The 22,658-nt window shown below is 46.0% G+C and overlaps 1 protein-coding gene and 1 long non-coding RNA gene across 8 annotated transcripts in view; one reads left to right on the top strand and one right to left on the bottom strand.

Annotated features, from left to right (window-relative positions):
* FOXN3 (forkhead box N3) overlaps positions 1 to 22,658 on the bottom strand; it is a 389,030-nt gene that overhangs the window by 153,429 nt on the left and 212,943 nt on the right. For all 6 annotated transcript variants that reach the window (XM_029951013.1, XM_029951015.1, XM_029951014.1 and 3 more), the window contains one exon: positions 14,491 to 14,627. In XM_029951013.1, the coding sequence (XP_029806873.1) occupies positions 14,491 to 14,627 (137 nt within the window). The remainder of the gene's footprint in view (positions 1 to 14,490; positions 14,628 to 22,658) is intronic.
* On the top strand, positions 14,027 to 21,469 carry LOC115301258. Of its 2 annotated transcripts, XR_003913038.1 has the most exons (4): positions 14,027 to 14,271; positions 18,776 to 19,121; positions 19,654 to 19,897; positions 20,325 to 21,469. It is a non-coding gene; the product is annotated as an uncharacterized LOC115301258 (long non-coding RNA). The 2 variants fall into 2 exon arrangements; XR_003913037.1 differs by having other exon boundaries at positions 18,776 to 19,897.

Raw genomic sequence — 22,658 nt, 5'->3', positions numbered from 1 at the left:
GACAGAACACTGTATGTTTACTGGAATTAAAATGAAAAACTTAATAATCTAAAAAAGATAATTGCATCGCTATTTATTCCTAAGGATGACTGAGTGATTTAAGCAGGCCTAGAGGAAAAAGCAGAACCAAACCAAAAAATTCTAATTATCTCTAAGAGTGGACCTCATGGACAACGCAAGCACGAGTACTGTGAACTGTGAATTTCTTTTTTCTTATTCAAATCAGCACACATAATCTCCAAAATCAAAAAGCGGTCTCTAAATCCCAAGTTTGAGAAATGCTGTGTGACTCTCCACCACCCCACATTTACTGTTCTATTGTTGCTTCGAACAGAACAGCGATCCTCACATGTGTGCACGCACACATGCACACGCATGTGCCATGGTCAGACGCCTCTGTCCCCACTTCCTCCATCGGCACAGGTCAGGGCCCTCTTGGTTTCCTCTCCACCCCTCCCCCACCAAGCTTGCAGATCTCCTTCCAGATGCCTCTCTCTGCTCCCACCTCTCAATCTCAGTTTCAGACCTTCATCCAACGGTTCTATGGAAACCTGCAGTGGCCTCCTAACTGGTCTCCCCTCCGTCTGTCCTGCTCTCTTTACACTACAACACCTAAAACGGCTTTGAGAAGGTGCTATCCCAGGTCTCCTTTCCCAGGCTCACCTCTTCAAACATTAGATGGAGAAGAAAACTTCCATGGGAGACAGTGACCACAAGATGCTGAATCATGGTAGAAGAGCGGAGTCTCTGCAGTCAGAATAAGGAGGCTGCGTTGGCTCAGCTCCCCGCTTGGGGGCTCTCAGCCCTCTCTCAGCCCTTGTTCTCTCAAATGTAGAACAGTAATAACATCATTCGCAGCAGACCCTTTTAAGAATTAAGCCAGACTGCGCATACGATGTCTGTTACAAGAAGCCTGGAACATAGAAGGTATTCAACAAACACTCGGTTTTCTGCCTCCCAACGGTTTAGGGTTCAAAATAGGAGGGACTACATGGCAATGAGAAAGAATGAAATCTGGACATCCGTGGCAACGTGGATGGACCTTGAGGGTGTCATGCTAAGTGAAATAAGTCAGGCGGAGAAGGACAGATACCATATGTTCTCAGTCACAAGTGTAACAGGAGAAACTTCACAGAGGGCCATGGGGAGAGGGAGGGAGGCAAATCATGAGAGACTCCTGAATACTGAAAACAAACTGAGGGCTGAAGGGAGAAGGGAAAAGGGGAGGGGGGTGATGCACATGGAGGAAGGCACTTGTGGGGAAGAGCACTGGGTGTTCTATGGAAACCAACATGAGGGGCACCTGGGTGGCATCCGGCTTCGGCTCAGGTCGTGATCTCACAGTCTGTGGGTTTGAGCCCCGCATCGGGCTCTGTGCTGACAACTAGCTCAGAGCCTGGAGCCTGCTTCAGATTCTGTGTCCCCCTCTCTCTCTAACCCTCCCCTGCTCACGCTGTCTCTCTCTGTTTCTCAAAAATAAATAAAAAACATTAAAAAACACTAAAAAGAAAAAAAAAACCCAACATGACAATAAACTATAATAAAAAAATAATTCTGAAAGTTGTAGAAAAAAAACAAAATAGGAGGGACTAACCGAATTAAAAAGTTTTTATAATCCTGTACTGCTAAAAATCTGCCATTCACTCATAGTTTGTTTCCTGTAAGTCGGGACTATTTGGTAGAAATAGATTTTTGCTTTACTCTGCATCAAAGAGCTGTTTTCCAGAAATTCAGGTTGGTTTTCCTCTAACGTTGACTGATGACAGAACACAGCCACATCTAAGAGGGAGGGTGAGAGGGGGCAGTGTTAGAGGGAGGGAGCTTCAAAGGCATTTAATAAGAACAAAATTCCACTGGAGTTACCATATGTCCAAGCCTTCCTTTCTCTAGAACAGTCCATCAAAGAGCCGGAAGGAGGGTCGCTCAAGCCTGGGGTCCTCCGCTGGCCAGGCCATGAGGCGTATCGCCGTGTACCTTCCGCAGACGCCACGGCCTGTATCAACCACGTATTTGTGAGTTCCGAACACATATTTTAAAGTACAAAGAACAAGATCTTCTTCGTTTAGCAGGTGGGGAAGGATAACATTTGGGTGACTTTCTTCCTAAGGGATGAAAGTAAAACAGTGAGGTTTCCTGGGAGAGAGAGGCAAGATCAGGCGTGGGGAGGAGACGGGCTTTGTTCTCATCAAAGAGGGAAAGAATGTAGGGGGGGGAGAAACTAATGAGTTACTGCCAAGAGATTTAAACACGGATTATGTATCTGGCGGAGAATGAGAATGAGGGTTTGGGCCAGCCTGTGGCAAACACTCCTCCCGTTATGATCTGGTAAGGCAGAACTTGAGCGCCTCACCTTTCAAGGGCTGTGTTACGCAAGAAGCGCATTTCTTTTCAGCAAGGAGCAGAGGGAGGCTTCTTTTCAGCCGAATAATGGCTGAGACAAAGCTGGAGCCTTCCCTGGCCAGCACCACCTCAAGCACATTTGCATTTCCTATGGCAGCTGCAAAATGTTTAGTCCTCTGACAATATTCGGTGCCTTGGAGCCAACAGCCTGGAATTTATAACCTTTCTGTCCCAGAGTAGCTTGATGGCTCTCTGAGGCTTCAGGAACGACCTGGCCAAATAGTCAGGCTCTGTGCTACCCAGAGGTACACCAGGGCCTTGGCAGACAGATGGGGAAGAAGACAGAAAGCCAGAAGTACCAAGGCTTCATCACTGATTTATCTTTAGAGGAAAGGGATACAGAACAGAGGTTTTCCGTTCCCATCCAAATGTCCCTGACCTTGTGACAGTAAACACAAGGAAGGTGCCCAAGGATTCTGGCATCTCTGAGCAGCCAGAAGAAAATGGTCTGCACTCTTCTATTATCTACACTCTGCTTCCTAAGAGAAATCATCAATAAATATCTTTCGAGTAACACCTTGGGCAGGGTTCTGTTTAAAGCACTGGAAGAGAGAGCGATGAACCACGGATTCTACCCCCAAAACCAAGAGCACACTGTACATGATGTAGGTTAGCCAACTTCACAATAAATTATATTTAAAAAATAAAGCATTGGGAGATAGAATTCCAAGAGAGTACTGATTTTCACAGACCCTAAGTCTTGTAGAAACTACAGAATATAAGAGTCAGAGAGACACTTTGTGGTGCAAGCCCGTCTATAAATTGGTATGCAGCTTGTGCGAAAACAAGACCATACAATTATCAAAAGAAAGTCTGGCGGTGGTGAGGAAGGAGAAATGAAAATGCGTGGATTTTCCGCGGGCTGGGGCACCAGTGCTAGGCATCCGATACATCCTTCTACTTCATTTCGGGCCTGCTCCTTCGAGGTAGGCCATTGTTCTGCCACAAAAGGAATGACAAACTGGATCCTTGGGCAGGTCGGGTAACTTGTCCGAAGCGGCATGGTCGATGGGGAGCCCAGGTGTGGCTCTAACCTGCATGTCTTTCTGGGGAGCCTGGGTGGATGGGAGAGGGCCTGCAGGAGCCGGGCCCCCTTCCCACCCCCCGTGCCGGTCTGGGCTGGCACGTATGGGGCGTCCTCACTTGCATGGCAGAAAGACCCATGCAAGGCACAAGGCTCATCAGGCCCAGGCCCAGAGAGAGCGCCTTGTCTGACATCTAGTTTCCCACGGAGGCAGGGGAGTGGGGGGATAGCTGGGGAAGGGAGTGCCACACTTGGAGAGCTTGGGATCTTCAGACCTCTTCTGTTTTCCTGCCTCCTCACTGCTTCCCAGACTTCTCTCTTCCTCCTGACAATGTCATGGCTGCTGTACCCACGTTCCACCGCAATGCCAGTGGGGGTCCACTCCGCAGCAAGTGCAGGCGGCCACAAGGCTGGGCAGAGGCTCACCCAACCACCCAGAACACCCACCTCCAGTGGCTGACTCCGCTGGAAAGTTTAAAAGGGGGAAAGTAGCTCCATGTGCCTCAGTTTCTCTATGAGCTGTAACAGGGGTGCGTTATCAATTTCGAGCTCAAAAGAATCCGAAGATACAAAACTCTGCTCTCCTTATGGTGAAAAGGAGCCCATCACTTAGAAGCCCCAGAATGGCAGAAGGAAGCAGGCGAGGCAGAGGAGGAGCGGGAAGGAGGAAGAGACAACTGCTAAAAAAAATTCTTTGAGTTGTTTTCCTCTGAATGGGTTTTTCCCCCATTCACTTTTACTCCTGCCAAACTACACAAGGAACGTGTGCTGGGGGGTGAGGAGCTCAGTTTGTCACAGAGATCCGGGCGGAGTAAGCAGCTGGTTAGCAGACTTTGACCAGAACTTTCCATTGAAAGCAGATAAACACCCCGTTAACATGTCCCAACTTGGGACTACTGTGATTAAGCAACTCCATCTAGAAAGATAAGGATTAAGAAATGTGTCTAAACAGCTTATGGATGTTTTTTCCACAGGACTTAAAAATCAGCAGGAGTTAGCAGTTAACTAAATTTCTGATGCTTCTCACTCTCCTTCCTTTCACATAAATGACAGAGTCTCAAACACAGTTTGACAAATAATGTGACATGCACCTTACGTAAGAAAAACAAAAGGTTAAGAATGTGATCAGAGGCTCTGGCCAAAAACATGTGATTCACCAGAACAAGGACACCAGTCTGGCTCTTGCGTGGAGATTTATACAAAGGGTGGGTGTTGCTCTCATTAATTCAGTGGATAAACAAAAGGGGGAAGGTCTGGATGATTTGATGGACAGCTTTTGGAAATGATCTTCTGCTTGGCAAAACACTGCGGTGATAATTTTATTCACACGGAAGGAAATGCAGAGAAGTGTCACTAAAACAAGGGAGGTAATTATAGGGCATGAATCAAAAAGCTGGGTGACACAGAATAGAGTAACTAAATTAGTCCCATCAAGGTCCTGAAATCTGGACTTCGCAATTTTGAGAGAAGAAGTCTGACCTCTCCTTTCTGAGTAAGAAAACCAAGCACGGTTTTCCCTAATGTTTTCTTTCCAGTGTAACTCCGTGGGCTTGCAGAACTACAAACACCAAGCGAGGGAGTGACACGCCATCCCTGCACCGCCACAGCAGCTCAACGGGCTTGGAGACAGAACAGCTCAAGAGTTGGAAGGGACAACCTTGCAATTCTCCAGGCAGTAATTAAATCTTTCCAAAGGACCCTGGCAACCGGTCGTCAAGGCTTGACTAGCATCCCCAGGGGTACCTCATTCACCCATCAACCCAAACATTCATAGACCTAGCTTCCGTTCTGTGTCTGACGCAGAGTTCGATGCTGTTCTATTGGAGAGATCTTCTTTAAGTGAGCCCCAATCTTTCTGTAACTTTGACCCAGGGGACCAAACCCTCCATAGGTGACGCTGAAGGCGGTTGGCATGCTGACCTTATGAAGGCGTTCTCCCGGTTACACATTCCCAGTTCTTTCTAGACCCCCTAGCTGCTTTCTGCATCACCTCAAAGTGCCCTCCCCATCTGGACAGAAACTTCCCAGTGAGGATCGATCCACAGGGAAAGTAGGAATTACCGGCCATCGGATCACTTGTTCAAACACTCTTTTATTAATATTATCTAAGACTACACTACATATCCTGCCCTTTTGATCCACATGATTCACTGCTGACACACTTACAGTAAACTAATCCTTCCCTCATTCCACCTTCCCCAAACCATTCATGAATGATGGGTTCTGCTATTGCTAAATCTAATTAGGTTACACCTCTACGTTGAATTCCCCTCCTTTTTTTAATCTATAAAACCCAGAGGTGTTTGGTGAAACGGGAAGATGGGGAAAGAGGAGGCTTACACACAGCCCTGGTGGGTTTTTATTTTCTATTGTGATAAAAAAAAAATGTTTGCCAATTTCACACTGCTCCAAAGCAAAGAATACACTGTCTGTTGTTTCACACTGTACATCATTGATTTCAGGCATTTCTGACAGTTCTTTCATATTTCAAACACACAGATCAATTTCTCCCCCTGTGGGAAGGTGAGGAGTTTGACAAATACGCAGAATGCAGGTGAGCCCCACTTTGTGGACACTGCCTAAGACGCTCTGATCAGGAATCTGTCCGGCCCTCCAGTCCTCACACCCTCTGTGGCTCTTTGGAACAGCAAATAAACAAGAAGAAAATTGGCACAGACTCCAGACTCCTAGTGGATCCACTGACACCTCGACTTTCTAACCAGGAATTAGGGACACAGAACCTCTTTGCCATCCATCATCTCGGAGACAGTTCAACTGAAATTTATTGGTAGATTTCAAGAGATCTTAACACTCGTGCTTTTGTAACACAAACCAGGGACTGAGGGTACCCAAAGACATCAGAGGGCAAATCCCGGGTGGCTCTCTGGCCATGAGATTTACTCAGGACCCGAGTAAAGGGGATGTGATCAGGCCGGCTGCTTTAAGCATTCAGCTTTCTAAGGGCATGCAAAAACAGAGGGAAATTGGATGACTGGTCAAAATATTCACATGATACACCTACTACCTAAGTGCTCAAAGATAACAGGGGATGATTTTCCATTTAAATAAAATAATGTAGGACTGAATGAGAAGGAAATGTACAATGGACAGCGTAATGAAGGCAAAAGGCTGAGATTAAAAATACTCTGTGACCAACTCAGAAAATATAATGGAAGTCAAAAGATAATATGATTTGATATGCAAATGAAATTATCGCCAACTAATGGATTTTTAAAGCTCACTCTGTAAATGAGCACTGTTTGTTCTTCATATGCAAGAGTGAACCCCTACAATTTTAAGCCTTTTCCAAAACCTGTCCTGCCAATTTTTTAACAAAATAAACTTTTTATTTGGAAGTACTGCTGTTACAAAACCTTGTCATTCAATCCCATAGCTATCTTACCATATAAATTTAGCATATTCTTCTACGTGTTAAGCACAATGAAGCTTCCTATTGATTTTACATAATTTACTATTTTTTAAAAAATTACTCTAAGCTGGGACACTTGGGTGGTTCAGTCAATTAAGGGTCTGACTCTTGATTTTGGCTCGGGTCATGATCTTACAGTGAGATGGAAGCCCGCATCAAGCCCTGTGCTGACAGCAAGGAGCCTGCTTAGGATTCTCTTTTTCCCCCTCTCTCTGCCTCTCCCCTGCTTGTGCACGCGCATGCTCTCTCACTCTCGCTCTCAAAATAAATAAACTTAAAAAAGATTACCCCAACGGAAAAGTTGCAGTTTAAGAATACTCTTACAAAAGACCTCACATCTCACTCACCCTCTTAAATTAAACTTACAGATAAGCATATTGACTATGAGAATTTAAAAAACTATTTACAGTTTCCATCAAATATATTGCTTCCACGTAAATATTCGAAAGGCAATTAAGATGCAACTAATCTGAATCCTCACACTTCTTTCATGCTGGACCAAATTAAAACTTGCCATGACACGACAATCCGACAATTAAACGCCTTCAGTGCAAACACCTTCCGTGCAAGCTAAAGCTGGTCTGATTGTGGTTTTACACTTCTTCTGCCAACGGTTAAATGCACACCGCTCGGAACAACTGGAATGAAAGATGTCTTCTAAGTTAAAAAATTATTGGATGCTATCCAAGCAATGACTAAGCTCATCCTTGCTGGATGCAAATTCAGCATTTTAGCGAGGGAATTAACACAGTTATGTTAACAAGCTTAAGATTCTAAGGATTTTCTAATCTTCTAATTGTCTAAAAGGATGATCTCCCCAAACACCTCCCCTTCCCACCTCCTCCCAATGCAACCCCCCATCCGCCATTACCAGTTCCCTCCTTCAGCCAAGGCTGCTCCTCGGCCAAGGCTCACGATTGGGGTGGGAGTGGGGGGCGGGGAGGGGAAGGGAGGGGTGCTGGGGAATCCCTGACGATTTCATTAATTTGAATATATGCTGACCACTCTGTACAACTTCTACATCCTTAGTGGCATGACTCTGCCATGTAGGCATTTTAAAAAAGCATAAAGCACGAGCTGAAAGCACATGAACGGGGCAGCAAGCAGAATAAAGTAAAACCTGCTGCTACAGCAGCACTAAAATCAGCCACTGTCATTAAGACCCTCAATATCAAGAGGCCAAAATCTTTGAAGAAAACATTAAAATATTTTTTGCAGCCCACTAAATGGTCTAAAGAGTCAGAAAGAAACATAAAGAGCTTAATGACAAGTTTGAATGTCCAGGATTTTCTTTCTTAAAATTAAAAAAAAAAAGTGACAGCAATAGACACTTTAATGTTTGGACTCTCCAAACTTTAGATAAAGTCATCCAAAACAAAATAACTTTTTAAAAAATTTTTAACATTTTATTTATTTTTGAGAGACAGAGAGAGACAGAGCATGAGCAGGGGAGGGGCAGAGAGAGAGGGAGACAGAATCCGAAGCAGGCTCCAGGCTCTGAGCTGTCAGTACAGAGCCCGAAGCAGGGCTCGAACCCACAGCGAGATCATGACCTGAGCTGAAGTTGAACACTTAAACAACTGAACCACCCAGACGCCCCCAAAACAGAATTCTTTTGACTCAGATCATCAAAGTCTTGTGATTTTTCTAATTTCACACCTGTGAGGCCACAACACATAGGATATAAGATATGCCGTCATTATTTTCAGAGTGAAGGTATTTAACCAAGTGGAAAGTGAGGTGAGGAATAAAAAACCCCTCGCTGAGGGTTCATTCATAGTCATCCACAGCCCAAAGATATCTTTGTATATTCCAAAGGAGCACAAAGCTACACTGGCTCGTTCTACTTTATCAAATTTGCCTTCCCAGAGAACAGATCATCCGGGAAACTCTCTATAAACCATTTTTTTTTGATTAATTATAACCTGTTTCCACCTATGGTGAGATATGATTAAAAATATTTCTTCTATAACCTGATTTTGGGTTGGTGCCTATACCAGAGAAGGTATTACATAAGACCCATCCACATACATAATTTTTTAAGACAGCCTGCTGTCATAAACACTGGTCTATTTATGGGGCACTGATCTAGTACTGTAAAGTTTAAATGTCCCTACTATAAAGTAGCAAAATCACAAACATTGAGGTCGCCCACTAGGGAACTGTTTATTTAACCATCAGACATGGAGAAAGATTAGAAAATGGGAATTTCCTTAAAAGGTAGTGGGAGTATAGGTTGGAACAGAGTGTAAAATTGGAAGGCAATCTGGCAATATCTATATCAAAAGCATTAAAATATGCATATCCTTTAGTGAGAAATTCCTTGTGTAGGAAGGAGGGCATATGTAAGAAAACCATGAAAATAGGCAATAGGACTTTTCTGAAGGAGTGTGGGCAAGAAACCCAAATACACCATCCCTCCCTCCTCCTTCCAGGGCTGGGGTCTGAAGGCCAGGCTGGCAATGGACGAGTGTCCCTTTAGCGTGCCGATTTAGCGTGGTCAGCTCGAGTTCCCTGATCTTGGCCTTGGGGACCTTACAAGGAAAAGTTGGGGCCATTTCATAAAAATAAAGTTCCAAGAACTGTAACATCCAAGTAACAGTCATGTCTTCTCCCTGTGGCTCAGGAGATGCTACAGAGGATGAGGTAGGAGCAAAGCGCTCCAATCATCAGCCCTTCAGACATATTGTTAATGAGGACAGAGGCAGACACTAAAGTAGGTCAAGCAAGTGCTTACAAACTGCTGGGGTGACCTGACTTTTCATTACATCGAGAATGACGGGGATAGTTACAATTGACAAACTCAACTAGGCTGTGTGCTGGGGACTTCTTTTTCTTCAACGCAAAGTTACAAAGTCAGTTCCCCCAAAGTCAAAAGCTTACATATCAGGGTGCATTTGCCACAACTATAAAGAGCCCAACACTAGTACAATGCCCTCAACTAACTGTCCCATTCACTCACATGTCACTAGTTTCTCCCTCATGTCCTTTGGGCTCCAGGAACTCACCCAGATTAGCACATCATCCATGACAGTTTTTCCAGACTTTCCTTGCTCTTTTTTTTTTTTTAATGTTTACGTTTATTTTTGAGAGAGAAAGAGACAGAGCATGAGCAGGGGAGGGGCAGAGAGAGAGAGAGAGAGAGGGAGACACAGAATCTGAAGCAGGCTCCAGGCTCTGAGCTGTCAGCACCTGAGCTAAAGTCGGATGTTCAACCGACTGAGCTGCCCAGGCACCACCAGACTTTCCTGGCTCTTGATGACCTTGACAGCATTGAAGAGTGCTAGACAGGTATTTCATAGAATGCCCACCCTCCTCCAGCCTCTGCCACCTTGGGGACAAGACTATTGTCTGATGTTTCTCCCATGATTAAGCAGGGGTTATGGACTGGTGGGGGAGAGGGGACCACAGAGGTGAACTGTCAATTCCATGACATCATATCAAAGATGCGTGTCTTCAGCTTCTCGTCACATGAGCTCCGATGAACAGGCCAAGGCAGTGGGTGACGGGTTTCCCGTCTGTCTATACACCTGCTCTTCCGCTTCCTTCCATACTCACTCTGTGGAAGGAAGTCATTAAATACAGCCACTTGGGGTAAGGACTTAATAAGCGCCAACTCCTGGGGCAGAGGAAGCTCTACTGAAATCGTCTGAATTCTTCCGTACGGAGATCTGTCCGTATACCCATTTGCTTATTCCATCATTTATTTATATCAGTGTGGGCTCACAGATATCTACTTTATATCCTGGGTTATAATCTAACACTGTTATTTATTTTGTTGCTCATATTTTCCCCACTTTGGCCACTAGGACCAATTTCAGATCGTCTCCTGTGTCCCTTTGATATGCCCCATCATTTTGTTTTTTGACTACCTCTTTATTCTTCTCCATATTCTTGCCAGCAAAAATGCCTTACTAAAGAAAAGAGCTGTTACGGGTGAAATTGTGTCCCCTCCCACCAAAATTCATGTTAAAGTCCTGACCACCAGTACTTGAGAATGTGACCTTTTTGGGGGAAAAGAGTTATTGGAGGTTCAATTGGTTAAAATGATATTAAAGTAGGGTAGTCCGCTCCACCAAGATGATTAGTGTCCCTACAAATAGGGGAAATTTGAGGGTACCTGGGTGGCTCAGTTGGTTAAGCATCTGACTCTTGATTTCAGCTCAGATCATGATCTCATGGTTTGTGAGTTCAAGTCCCACATTGGGCTCTGCACTGACACTGCAGAGCCTGCTTGGGATTCTCTCCCTCTCTCTACCCTTCCCCTGCTCATACTCTCTCTCTCCCAAAATAAATAAATAACTTTAAAAGGGGGTTGGGGGGATTTAGACACAGCACACCAGGAGAACACCACATGAAGATGAAGACAAAGATCAATAACCCAAGGAAGGCCAAAGAAGGCGAGTGACCATCAGATGCTCAGATAGACATCTGGAAGATTCTCTCTCACGGCCTCACAAGGAATTAACCCTGCTGACATCTTTTTGCTTTTTTCAATGTTCATTTTTTTTATTTTTGAGAGAGAGAGAGAGAGTGAGCATGAGCTGGGGAGGGGCAGAGATGGAGAGGGAGAGAGAGAGCATCCCCTGGGCTGACAGTGCAGGGCTCAATCCCACGGACCATGAGATCATGACCTGAGGCAAAACCAAGAAGAGTTGGACGCTTAACCCACTGAGCCGTCCAGGCACCCCCAACCCTGCGACATCTTGAGCTCTGACTTCCAGCCTCCAGAATGGTGCGAAAACAAATTTCTGTTGTTTAAGTCACTCAGCTCTTACTTTGTTCCAGCGGCCCCAGCAGACTTATACAGGGGCAGACGTCACTGAGCTCTGAATTTCAATCAGAAACAGTTCACAATGGTGGCATCCAAAGAAGCAGGTACAGAGGACCAGCCTAACACACATCCAAAAGGGTATCCTGGAAAACAGAGGCCTGAGTCTACGAGCTGCCATATGTAGCATCGTTATTTGGCCACGAACAACGTGGGGCAGTGTTTTCAGATAGCTTGTCTTCCCGGCAGTCTTCAGCCACCTGCAGCTTGGCTCCGAGCACTGCGTGCCAAGTGCACCTGCAAACGCTAGCAATAACCACGCATCCAATCTAATCACCGTCTTCAGCACACTAAGTACCAGCTCTGTGAGGGCCAAGCACTTCCCAGGTGCCCCACCACGATTCTGCAAGGGGCCGACGAGGGATTCCCTGCATATCATAGCAAACCTGCCAGACAGAGTCAAGCTGGCATTTTTGGTCCCTGTCTAAAGATGTGCTTTGTCCCCTACCATCTTCCCTAAGTCACATCAACAAGTGGCCCGATGGCTTAGGGTTGAACTGGATTCTACTTCATTGTAACCTATCCAAATGTTGTACTGTCATCCAGTACTAAGGAGGTTTAGTACAGATTCACACACTAGACGAGACTGGAGCAAAATTTAAGCTATGACATGAAGGACTGTAGTCCCCAGGAAAGAGAAAATGACTTGTCCTCAGACTTAAGACATGGGCAAAGCAGTCTAGATAGAATCTGATACATCATCTCGCTCCACCTCCAGTGACCTGTATGGAGGTGACATCTGAGTGCCTGCATGGGCAGATGGAGAAACGATTTGTCCTCCAGTCACCTGGGAGAATAGGAACCGGAGGTGACAGAACAGGATCTGGAGTATTCGATCGGATATTATTTTTATTACAAAACCTCTGGTTTGTCTGCATTTTTATGCCTACATCAAAAAAATCAAATGAAGTCATTAAGCTTAGGCCGGCTCAGAAAGCCTCTGCCTGAATATGCAGTCCCCACGGCTCTACCATAATCCTTCAAATTATTAAATAATTACTGCGTTTCCCTTGGGGTCACATTTGGCAACAAAATACTGTCTAAATGAACCAGAGATATGACCCAGTGAATAACACTTATGTTCTTAACTTCTGAGGAACAAAAGATATGAAATACTTGCCAGATACAAACTGAGGAGGAGAGTGAAGGGCGGTCTGTGGGGTCAGGAGGCTTGGTAGGGAGCGGGGGAGTAAAATGACAAAGGACCATGAGAATCTAGGGAAAATTCCAGTAAGTGTCATCTCGTCCCCATCAACCTCGGCTATCAGCAATCCTCTGATCCCGGGTCCCTTCCCTTTCAGGAGTAGATACAGCCACGAGGGAAAAAAAAACCAAACATATGGCTCCGTCCTTCTGGACATTTCTACAATGTTGGCTGGGTTGCTTTGGAAAATCCCATTTTATCTCCTACAGCTATATGACCTCAAGTTGTCATTTTCAATAAAGTATGCTTGCACGGATTTTTATGAACATAGACAAAAGCTGCTACAACCTTTACCCCTCCACCCCCCAAATCTTTCAAACCAACTGTAGTTGCTATGGAGGGTTATTTGTTCCTAAGGCAACAGCGTATATCTAAGTACTAATGGCCTGTCCTTTTGCCAGGCAACAAACAGCCTTGTGATGCAACTGCACCTGTCTCAGCTACGCGTTACTATGGAGATGCTCCAGTTGCTATGGCTACCATCACGCTAATCGCCTAGCAAAGGCAGACATACAGCAGTCTTCTCGGAGAGCCCAGCTGTTCCTCCACGTCTCTCGCTGAAGACTGATTGTCTAGGGCCTGTGATGGAATGCTTCTCAACTAAGATGCACAAGAACTTCATTAATGTGGTTTCAGAGGCTCACTTTGTGCTCCCCTTCACAGCACAAACCCCAGACTAGGGAGAGAATCTGCAAAACAAGTGGACTATAAAACTACTGAAATCTACGAATCCACACCATCCCTCATTGACATAAACTTGCAGGCCAAGGACAATGTCTCTCAACTGGATGGTCACTGCAGAAACACTTCTTTACGTTAAAGAAAAAAAATTTTTTGCAGGAGTGAGGGATGTATTTCCAACCCAAGCGCTATGTGAGATCAAATCTATGGTAAATGTTGTGTCTGTTATGTGACTATTTTTTTTTAATCTAACATTAATACCCCCCCTTTTTTTAAGTGACAAAGTTCCTATCCTCCCCTCCAATTACATCAGTGTAAAAATGGCACCCATGACCTCACTGTCTCAGAACAAATGGGCATGTGAGGGGAATAACAGTCTCCATTGTTCTCTGCTGCTCTCCTTCAAGAGGCAAACCCCAAGTAACCACAACAAAATGATCACTCCGAGCACCGACTACATGGAGACCAGGCATGACAACAATCAACGAGTCCTTCGGTGAAGACCTGAAGACGCTTTCGGGCAGCCGCTGGGAAGATGGCATCGCCTAGCTGGCTCATTCTGGTACTTCCTCCCCAACAGACCACGACACTTGGAGATGTTAAAGCTGTCAACTTTTCTTTGTAAATGTTTCTACCCAGGAAGACAGAATTTCACCCACTGCGAAGCCTTCTGAGCGCATTCCTCCAAAGCAGCAGAAGCGGTAAGATTTGCAGGAAATACAACAATGGGTATGCCTCCAGTAATACTTCATGCCTTTCTCATTTAACTACAGTTATTTTTTATATCGTACAGTCTATTAAATTAGGTTCAGTGCCTGTCTCAGCCAAAATAACGCAACTTCAGTAGACCAAAGAAAAAACCCCAAAAAACAAACAAAACCCCAAAAACAACTCAAAACGAAAACCTCTGAATTGCTTACCTTTGATACGCCTGAGGAGAGGCTGGGGGTGTATTGAACACGTGTGAGTATGGGTGGTAAGGTGTCTTTTTCAAAGCCTGAATTAGATTTTGTCTATACTCTGGGTCTATGCACCACAATGACCCTTTCCCAATGCTCTGCAAAGAAAACGAAAACATAAAAATGATTAATAAAAGAAACCTTCAGTATTCTGCATTAAGGAGATGAATAGCAATTAGCACAGTTACTTATTTTTAAAAGCCTCAGACTAAGCTTATGTCTTAGTGTTTGCCCGCCAGAAGCGCGGAATACTGTCCCCTGGCAAGAGAGCACCATAAAATGCACTTGTCTTCCCTGGATTAAGTCTGACAGAGGAAATGAACATGTTATTACCAGGTGATGCTGATATAATAATAATATTGTAATTTTCATACCCTACTGGCCCCCAAACTCAGATTCTTTTATTATTTCTCAGTGTCAACTCTGAAGGACGCATGTGTTCTCTTCTGAAAAATGAGTTTTCGACTTGTCAGGTTTCAAATGTGGAAAGAGAAAGAAAGAGGGCCGGGCACCTCAAAACTCCCATCTCCGCTGTAAAAAACTCGAGGGTTATGTTTTGAAACCATATTATTTCGGTACCACTTCACAAAAACAGAAAAGTAATCCCCTTGGTTTTTCCCCCTAGTTCCTCACAAAAGAACACCATTTAAGCTTCCAATGGAATTCTGTAATTGCCTTCCCCAAGAAACAAAAGAACTCAGGCAGCAGTGGTTAAACCTAAGCCAGAAAGAGGTCTTTTTATTTTCTGGATGCTGTCCTTCCTAGACCTACAGGAGTTGAATCTTCAGAAGCCAAACTTTAAAATGCAAATTTTCTAAAACGGGTTCCATGGAAAGACTCGCTCTAAGGCCTACTCTAAGGCCCACTCATGGTCTGTGGACAGCATTTTTATTTAAAACAAAACAAAACAAAACAAAAAGTCCTTCCAGGGAGACCCATTGAACTGGCCAAGCGCCCACGGGCAGTTGCTCCTCTTACTGTAGGCTTTCAAGTGACCGAATGTACCCAAGCTGTTTGATAAGGTCGTTTGTAAATATTTACTGATTTGGAGAGAAAAGAAGGCAAATTACATAAACCCGCGCCCACCCCATGCTTGCAGCCAAAGGACTGGCTCTCTTATTTTCCGAACTATTGTACTGCAGGAACATTTTAGAAAGCAAACACTGAAACTGTTTAACCATTGGGGGCGGCGGGGCGGGGGGGGGGGGGGGGGGGGGGGGAGAAACTGCAAGAAAATCCCTTAGAAGGAAAACAAAAATTAAGTTACTCCTAAAATCCTTAAAGAGGCTTTTAAAAATTTGTATTTTAGTTCGGAGTTCACCAAGTAGTTCATTCGGAGACCCCCATTAAAATTCTTTACTATCACAACATCAGTGAGCAGTGGACCTGGAATTAACTCTTTCTGGTGCACTGGGAACAGAGAATTGCTCAAAGCCAAGATCGGGGGGCTGGGGCCAGCCTCCTCGCCCCGGGCGCAGGCCTGAGCGCGAACACCGGTCCCAGTCAGGCGACTGGCCTAAGCTGAACACCAACGTTCCAGTTTGACCGTCTGGGTGTCTGAAGACAGGAAAGATGTCTACTTTGAAACATTCAATGTCCTTAAGTGGCCTTTCCTTTCATGTGTACATTTTCAAGCCCAGAGGGGCTTGGATGAGGGGCACGGATTCGACTTTCCCGGTAAAGCAGGCAGGCCAGCAAATGAGCTGCCAGGCCCCACCTGTTCTTTGGAAAAGAGACGCAAAGCACACTTTCTACAAGAGGGAGATCGGGGTTAGACCGGCAACTACCAAATTTGGATAACGAGAAACAACCCAAAAGCTACAACTCCTGGGCAGTGGGGATCCTGGGCTGATTCAACCAAAGGCTCCCCATGGAGTCCTGTGTAGTGAGGTCTGTGAGGCCCCTAACCAGCAGCCTGGAGGGGTGCGACCCAGACTTCTCTGCAATGAGATTATCTCGGTTCTGGGAACCTAATGGCTTTTGTTTTCATCAAGGTGGTTTTCAGGGTGGGGTCGTTTAATCTTACAGGGAATAAATATATGACAAAGAAATGAAGGACAATTGACCCTCTTGGGCAAATAATAGTAAGCCAAGAATGTGGTTTCTCCTAATCCTGACCTAAGTATCTTTTTTATTATACTATTTACCAACTACCTGGAAAAAACCCACAGGTGCGGGGAGGAAGGAGGTTGCAAGGTAAGTGATCCAGGTGCAAGAAGCAGGGGGAGTTACAGTAAGAACTAGGAATTCTGGAGCCAGAGAGACGTTTCCTGTGTGGTCCTGGGAAAATCGGGGTCCCCAGAAAGTCTTGGCTTCCTCCCCTCCACCGGGGATGGATGTGAGGCCTGCCATGGCATGATGTCAAACACCTGTAACAGTAGCGGCGCCCACAGGTGCTCAATTACGGTGGGTGACGCCCGGAACATCTCCTTTCTGACAGAAGAAAGGAGCAAAGTTGGCTCTTCAATGCCTTTCGCTAAATCAAATCGGATTTTCCCAAAGCCATCCACCATAAAAGCAGCACCAAGATCCAACAGTGGCAGTGGGAGGAGCCCCCAGCAAACTCACAGGTACTGTGGGTCCGGGCTTAGCAAACCCACTTTGAAGAGCTCTTCTGCTTTCTAAGATGCTCCCTTTATTTCCATCGTTGCCCCCATCTGCCTTCTGCCCACCACCTGCTCTATGTACTCGCTACCATAACTCCTCCGTGCTCAGAAAGCCAATTCCAACTCACAGGCGCCTAGCTGCCAAAAGTTTTCTTTCACCCGGGTCTTCACATGGTGGTCACCAAGCCGAGGTTTAATGTCAAACTGGCTGGCACATATCTGCAGTATTCGTTCACTGCAGACAGGCTCTGAGTCATAATGATCCCTGCCTTGATCGGTGCTGCATTTCACCGGGAGGGGGGTGTCGAACTGCTGACTGGTTTTCACAGACCAGATGTGAATTTTAATCTCTCATACTTAGACTTTCCAAAGAGAGAAAAATAAGCAGCAACAACAAAAGCATCTTCAGGACACACCCATGAGGACACTCCTCTGTCTACTCCAATGACCGTACAGAGCTTGGAAGGAACAGAAAGCGCCTGGCGATGCATCTCACATTCTCCTTGGTCTCATATAACAGTTCAGAAGAGTAAAAGGGTTGACTTGAAAAAAAATTTAATGGAAATATGCACACAGAGAAATACTCAAGTTTCGTAGGCCAGGAAAAATTACATTTAATGCCCCTAACAGGGGAAAAGCAGCTGAAACTTGATTATAGCTGTGTAATACATTTAGAGTCAGGGCTTTTGCAGAAAATTCTGCATCTTATCTGAAGAATCGGGATTTTCTTTCTTTCTTTTTTTTTACTGTGACAACTGTGGGGGCCATGCATCAATAAAGGTTAGGGAACTCAAAACAATAAGAAAAATTTTCATTCGGAGACATACTTTTGTGGATATACATTCTTTAAGATGACATATATACCTACATGCATATAAAAATGAAACTGTTTCTGAATGAAGATCTTTCAAACACACACATACGTCGCTCAAAAAAAACTAATGTGAAAAAGTAAAGGGAAAAAAATCAATTGAGTAGGAAGATATGGATGAGGCCAAGTTTTGTTTTTTAATTAAAAACCCACCTGTTAGCAAAAAAAAAACAAAACAAAACAAAACACTTCAGTACACAAGAAGAAAAAAAGACAAAAGCCTATATCGTAGAAAGAACTGGTTAGAAAGGGTAAAAAAAAAAAAAAGAGAGAGAGAGAGAGATAAGAACAACAACTAAATTAAGTCTTAAATCTAACTTCTAAAGATAACATTTTTTCCCCAGATGTCTCTAGCAGCTCGTGAATCTCCCCCCACCCCACAGCAACTTGGACCTGCCCGCAGCCCTTGTCTGTCTGTCTTATGTACGGGTCTTTATTTGTGGGCTCTGCACTGGGTTGTGAATCCCTGAGGACAAGTACCAAATTTTAAAGATTATTTTCAAACTGTGGGCTATCACATTAATGGGTCCTGAAATCAATGTAACGGATGATAACCAGTACTGTTTTAACAGAACAGAACCAAATAGTTTAGACGAGAAAACATGTGTAGTACAGTGGTATTTTGTGAAACAGGCACGTGTGTGTGCATGGTGCATAAGGGATCGCATGGTAACACACACTCCTTACTTGGATTCTGGGTCAGAGAAGTAGGCAAACACTGGTCTGGGGCAACAATTTCCTCCTCGCTCCCCTTCTCACCACTTCTCAGGGAGAAAGCTCACTTCCGGCATGGATGGAAGACTCTCTCAACATGACAGTCCACGCAGAGGAGAAGAGCTATACTTGGGAAAGGGAGGCCATAAGGCGGGACCCATGTCAACGTGGAGCAGGGAGCCGGATATGCGTTCCTGGTGCATTTGAAACGAGTCTTCTTGATGCTCCTATATGCCATTTCTGAGAGTGTTTCCAGCACCACCTACCCTTGCTCACTCCCTCCTCCGTGTGGCACCCACTCCGTGCCAGGTGCCTCGGGGGACACACTAGGGACTACAACACAATACCAAACGGTGCTGCTCTCTTGAAGCTTGGATTCCAGAGGGGGAAGAAGACAGCAAGTAAGTACGTAAGTGAAGAAATAAATAAGCAAGGTCATAAGACCGTAATGTCTGCCATGAAGGAAGTTAACGAGTACAGAGTTCAAAAACAGGAACTTTCCACTGTTTAAAGAATAAATGGGTTGGAAGGTCTGTTATGAGCCAATGCCACAGTCTGGGTCTAAAGTGACCAGGTGGCAGCAGCAGAAATGGAGGAGGAAGGGCAGCTTCAGGATGTATTTTGGAGGACCAACTGGTCCTGGCAATGGATTAGAAGTGGCAGGTGAAGAAGAAAGAAGAATGCTTTGGTTTGTGCAACTAATTGTACTGAAGATTGAGAGGGGGGAAATTGCACAAATAACCTTTGATCTGTCTGTGAATTAAGAACAGCTGATCACGGTACTTGAATGACCTTGCTGGCCACCTGCTACCTCTCTTCCTTCTGCTGTAGACCCACAGACCCCCACCTTTAGAGCAAAAGCTCAGTAATGTAGAAAGGCAGATCTACAGTGGGCTGGCTTTTGAGGCTTAGCATCAACTGATTCCTCTACAGCAGGGGCTGGTCAGAGTGAATGGTTTAGTCATTGATGGCCACACGGTCTCTGCTGCAACTACTCAACTCCGCTGTTGTCCAACAAAAGCAATCACAGGCACGAAGGACAGACGTGGCTGGCCTTCCCTAAGACTTGATTTACAAAAACACAGCCCATCGCTCACTGCCCGCTGCCCCACAGCTCCTATACTTGAACCCAGGGTTCAGACTCAAAACTCCTGTAGTTGTGGGAACCAAAAACCAGGTAAGGAGCCTTCAGGGGCTAAGAGAGGTGGGCTGGTGCTGTGGGGTTAGGGAGGGGGAAGTCAAGTGCTTGAGGGCAGGGAAGGGGGTCATGCAGGGGGCGGGGGAGGAGGAGGTACAGATGGGCTAAGTCAGCAGGTCAGTAATAAGAATACAGCTTGCGGAGCGGACGTAGCCCCCTCTCCCTCTCTGGGTCTCAGTTTCTCCTCTATAAAGTAGATGGTCAGACTCAATCATCCCACAGGCTCATCGCCCTATGCTGTGAGAATGTGTTCCTGCAGACTCATTAGTGGACATGGACCTTCATTTCTCCATCTCCTTCCTAGTGTTTTTCTCACTTGTAGCTTTTATAGATGAGGGGTTGGGGGGAGAGAGGGGGAGAGAAGGGCAGAGTTGACATTTTGTACCCAGTTGCCATTCTAACCCAGCATACGCAGGAAGGGGCCAGTGGCGCAATGGATAACACATCTGACCAGGGTTCAGAAGATTTTAACCCAGCATACGCAAAGTTTTCCTGGGATCTGGAAGGCGGGCTTAAAAACTGTCTGGAAACACCTCCTGCTACAGCCCCCCAGAGCGGGTCCCAGCGCACAAGGATGCTCCTCCCACCAACCCCACCCCTGCCACTCCTCCTCTACTCTGGAGCTGGCTCCTGTCCAGGCTCTGCGGGGCCAAGCTGGCATAAAGGAAGGGAAGGGGGGGCTGGAGGAGGGGCTGGCAGGTGCCAACACTCTCCTGGTTGCAGATTCCCTCCTTCCCCAGAAAACCCATCCTCGGCCCCTAGACAAGGCCGAATCCAGACTTGACAGGTCACAAACCCAGCCCAAATTCCCTGGGCCTAATCAAAGAACTCCCGTGGGCCCTTGAGTCTCATTCTGAAGCAGGTCATTTAACACTTGTTACCATGACACACCCTGACATAAAGGCAGGGTCCACTTGTTAGGGCGCAGGACCTCCCGACCCCCAGAGGAAGACAAACAATAAACAACTCTGAAAGGCTGCATAAGCTAACCCAAGGGCTACGGACAACAGACGAGAAAGATGAGCCCTACAGGGGTTGAAGGTGTTCACACCGGGCATACACGTACTTCAGCCAGCCCCTCCTGCAGAACCGCTCAGTGCCCGGCACACAGGTACCTCCCACCCCACAGAGTCCTAGGTCAGCCCCTCCTGCAGACCCACTCAATGCCTGGCACACAAGTAGACACACACACACACACACAGTCCTTGGCCAACCCCGCCTGCAGGCACATTCAGTGCCCACACCCCCTGTGCAGGGCAGCCCCCCAGCTGAACATGCAGCCTCTTACAGATGGTTCTCACCTTCCCACCAAGCCCCCCACACAGTCTCGCTCCCTTGCGTTCACACTTCCTGGCCTGTCAAGATGGTGAAAGGCAAACACGCCCATGTGCCCATGAGAGGGGCCAGAAGCAACGCCAGGGCTTCCTGGGGAGCATTCCAGAATGCATCCCACACGTGGCTCTGAAGCAACCAAGCAACTGAACCTACGTGGTTCTTGTCTACACTGCTACCCTGCTGTGTTCCTGGAAATAAACCACTTGTCCTCTCAGACTGGCAGCTTCTTCGCCTCTGCATTAGAGGTAACACAATCTTCTCTGAGTCACATTGGGCTTAAATGTGATCATGCACAGAATGCACCTAACGCTGTACCCAGCCCATAAAAGGCAGTTAATCAATTCAAGTCTCCTCTCTGTCAAAGGAAGTCACAGGAGAAGCCGAGTGATACTTAAAAAAAAAAAAGAGAGAACAGAGAAAAGTTATGCTAACAAATGACCATGATCTTGCACACCACCAAAATGCTTGGCACATGAGTGATTCATAGAGGCCCTTTTTGTTTTAAAACTCTGTTGTTTATCATCTAAAGACGTCAAGTGAGGGACTTTTAAATTTTGAAATACGAAGCAAATGACCTGAGGAACTAGCCACGTACATGAAAGCGATAGAAAGAGAAACAAAACTAATCATAAAGAATTTTTATCCAGATAGATCAGTTCATTTCCCACAACAAAACAGACCATTGCTCCAGAAGATCTAAAAAAAAAAAAGTCACGTCAGACACTAGGATTTCCCTAATAACTTTGAAGCACTGTCCTGTTTTAAATGCCCCACTGCATTCTCCCCTCTCCCACTCTCTCTGTCCCTCCGCAAAAGGAATTGGGATGAAAAAAGAGAAATTACACCCATGGTCCAGACAAAGTTTCTCTCACCCCACCCCCTGTGCCTCAGTCCTGCTCCAGCCCAGGGAGGGGGCCCTGCAGGCAGCGAGGGCAGCCCCCAGGCCTCGAGGACCATGCCAGCCTGCTGGCATCAGGAGCTGGACACGGTGCCACTCATGATCATAGCCACTGAACAACGTGTCGTCTGCATATCCAATATGGAAATCTCCCCGTGGCCTGCAGCCGCCTTGCTATTATTTTACAGGCAGGTTCCGAATGCTACAAGGATGGAAATCGTGAGCTGTGTGATGGTTGGTAAGGCCCCCAGCTCTGCCAGGAGCCCACTTCGGCTATCTCGGAACACCCCCTTCCTGCACGAGCATCCACGCATGAGGGGGAGGAGGGAGGAGCGAGGGAATGCAGGGGGGGACAGGTGGCCAAGGACCATTTTCAGACACATGGAAAATGTTTCGTCTGCAATGGAGACGCTGGGCAGGCTCTGTGTGTGTGAGTCACGTCAGATCAATCATTTCCTTGCATTAACACCGAAACAGAACCAAAATAAACCCGACATGTGCCTTCAA

Source organism: Suricata suricatta, chromosome 9 (assembly GCF_006229205.1).
Source record: "Suricata suricatta isolate VVHF042 chromosome 9, meerkat_22Aug2017_6uvM2_HiC, whole genome shotgun sequence".
Lineage (NCBI taxonomy): Eukaryota > Metazoa > Chordata > Mammalia > Carnivora > Herpestidae > Suricata > Suricata suricatta.
This window is presented reverse-complemented; position numbering and strand designations above follow the sequence as displayed.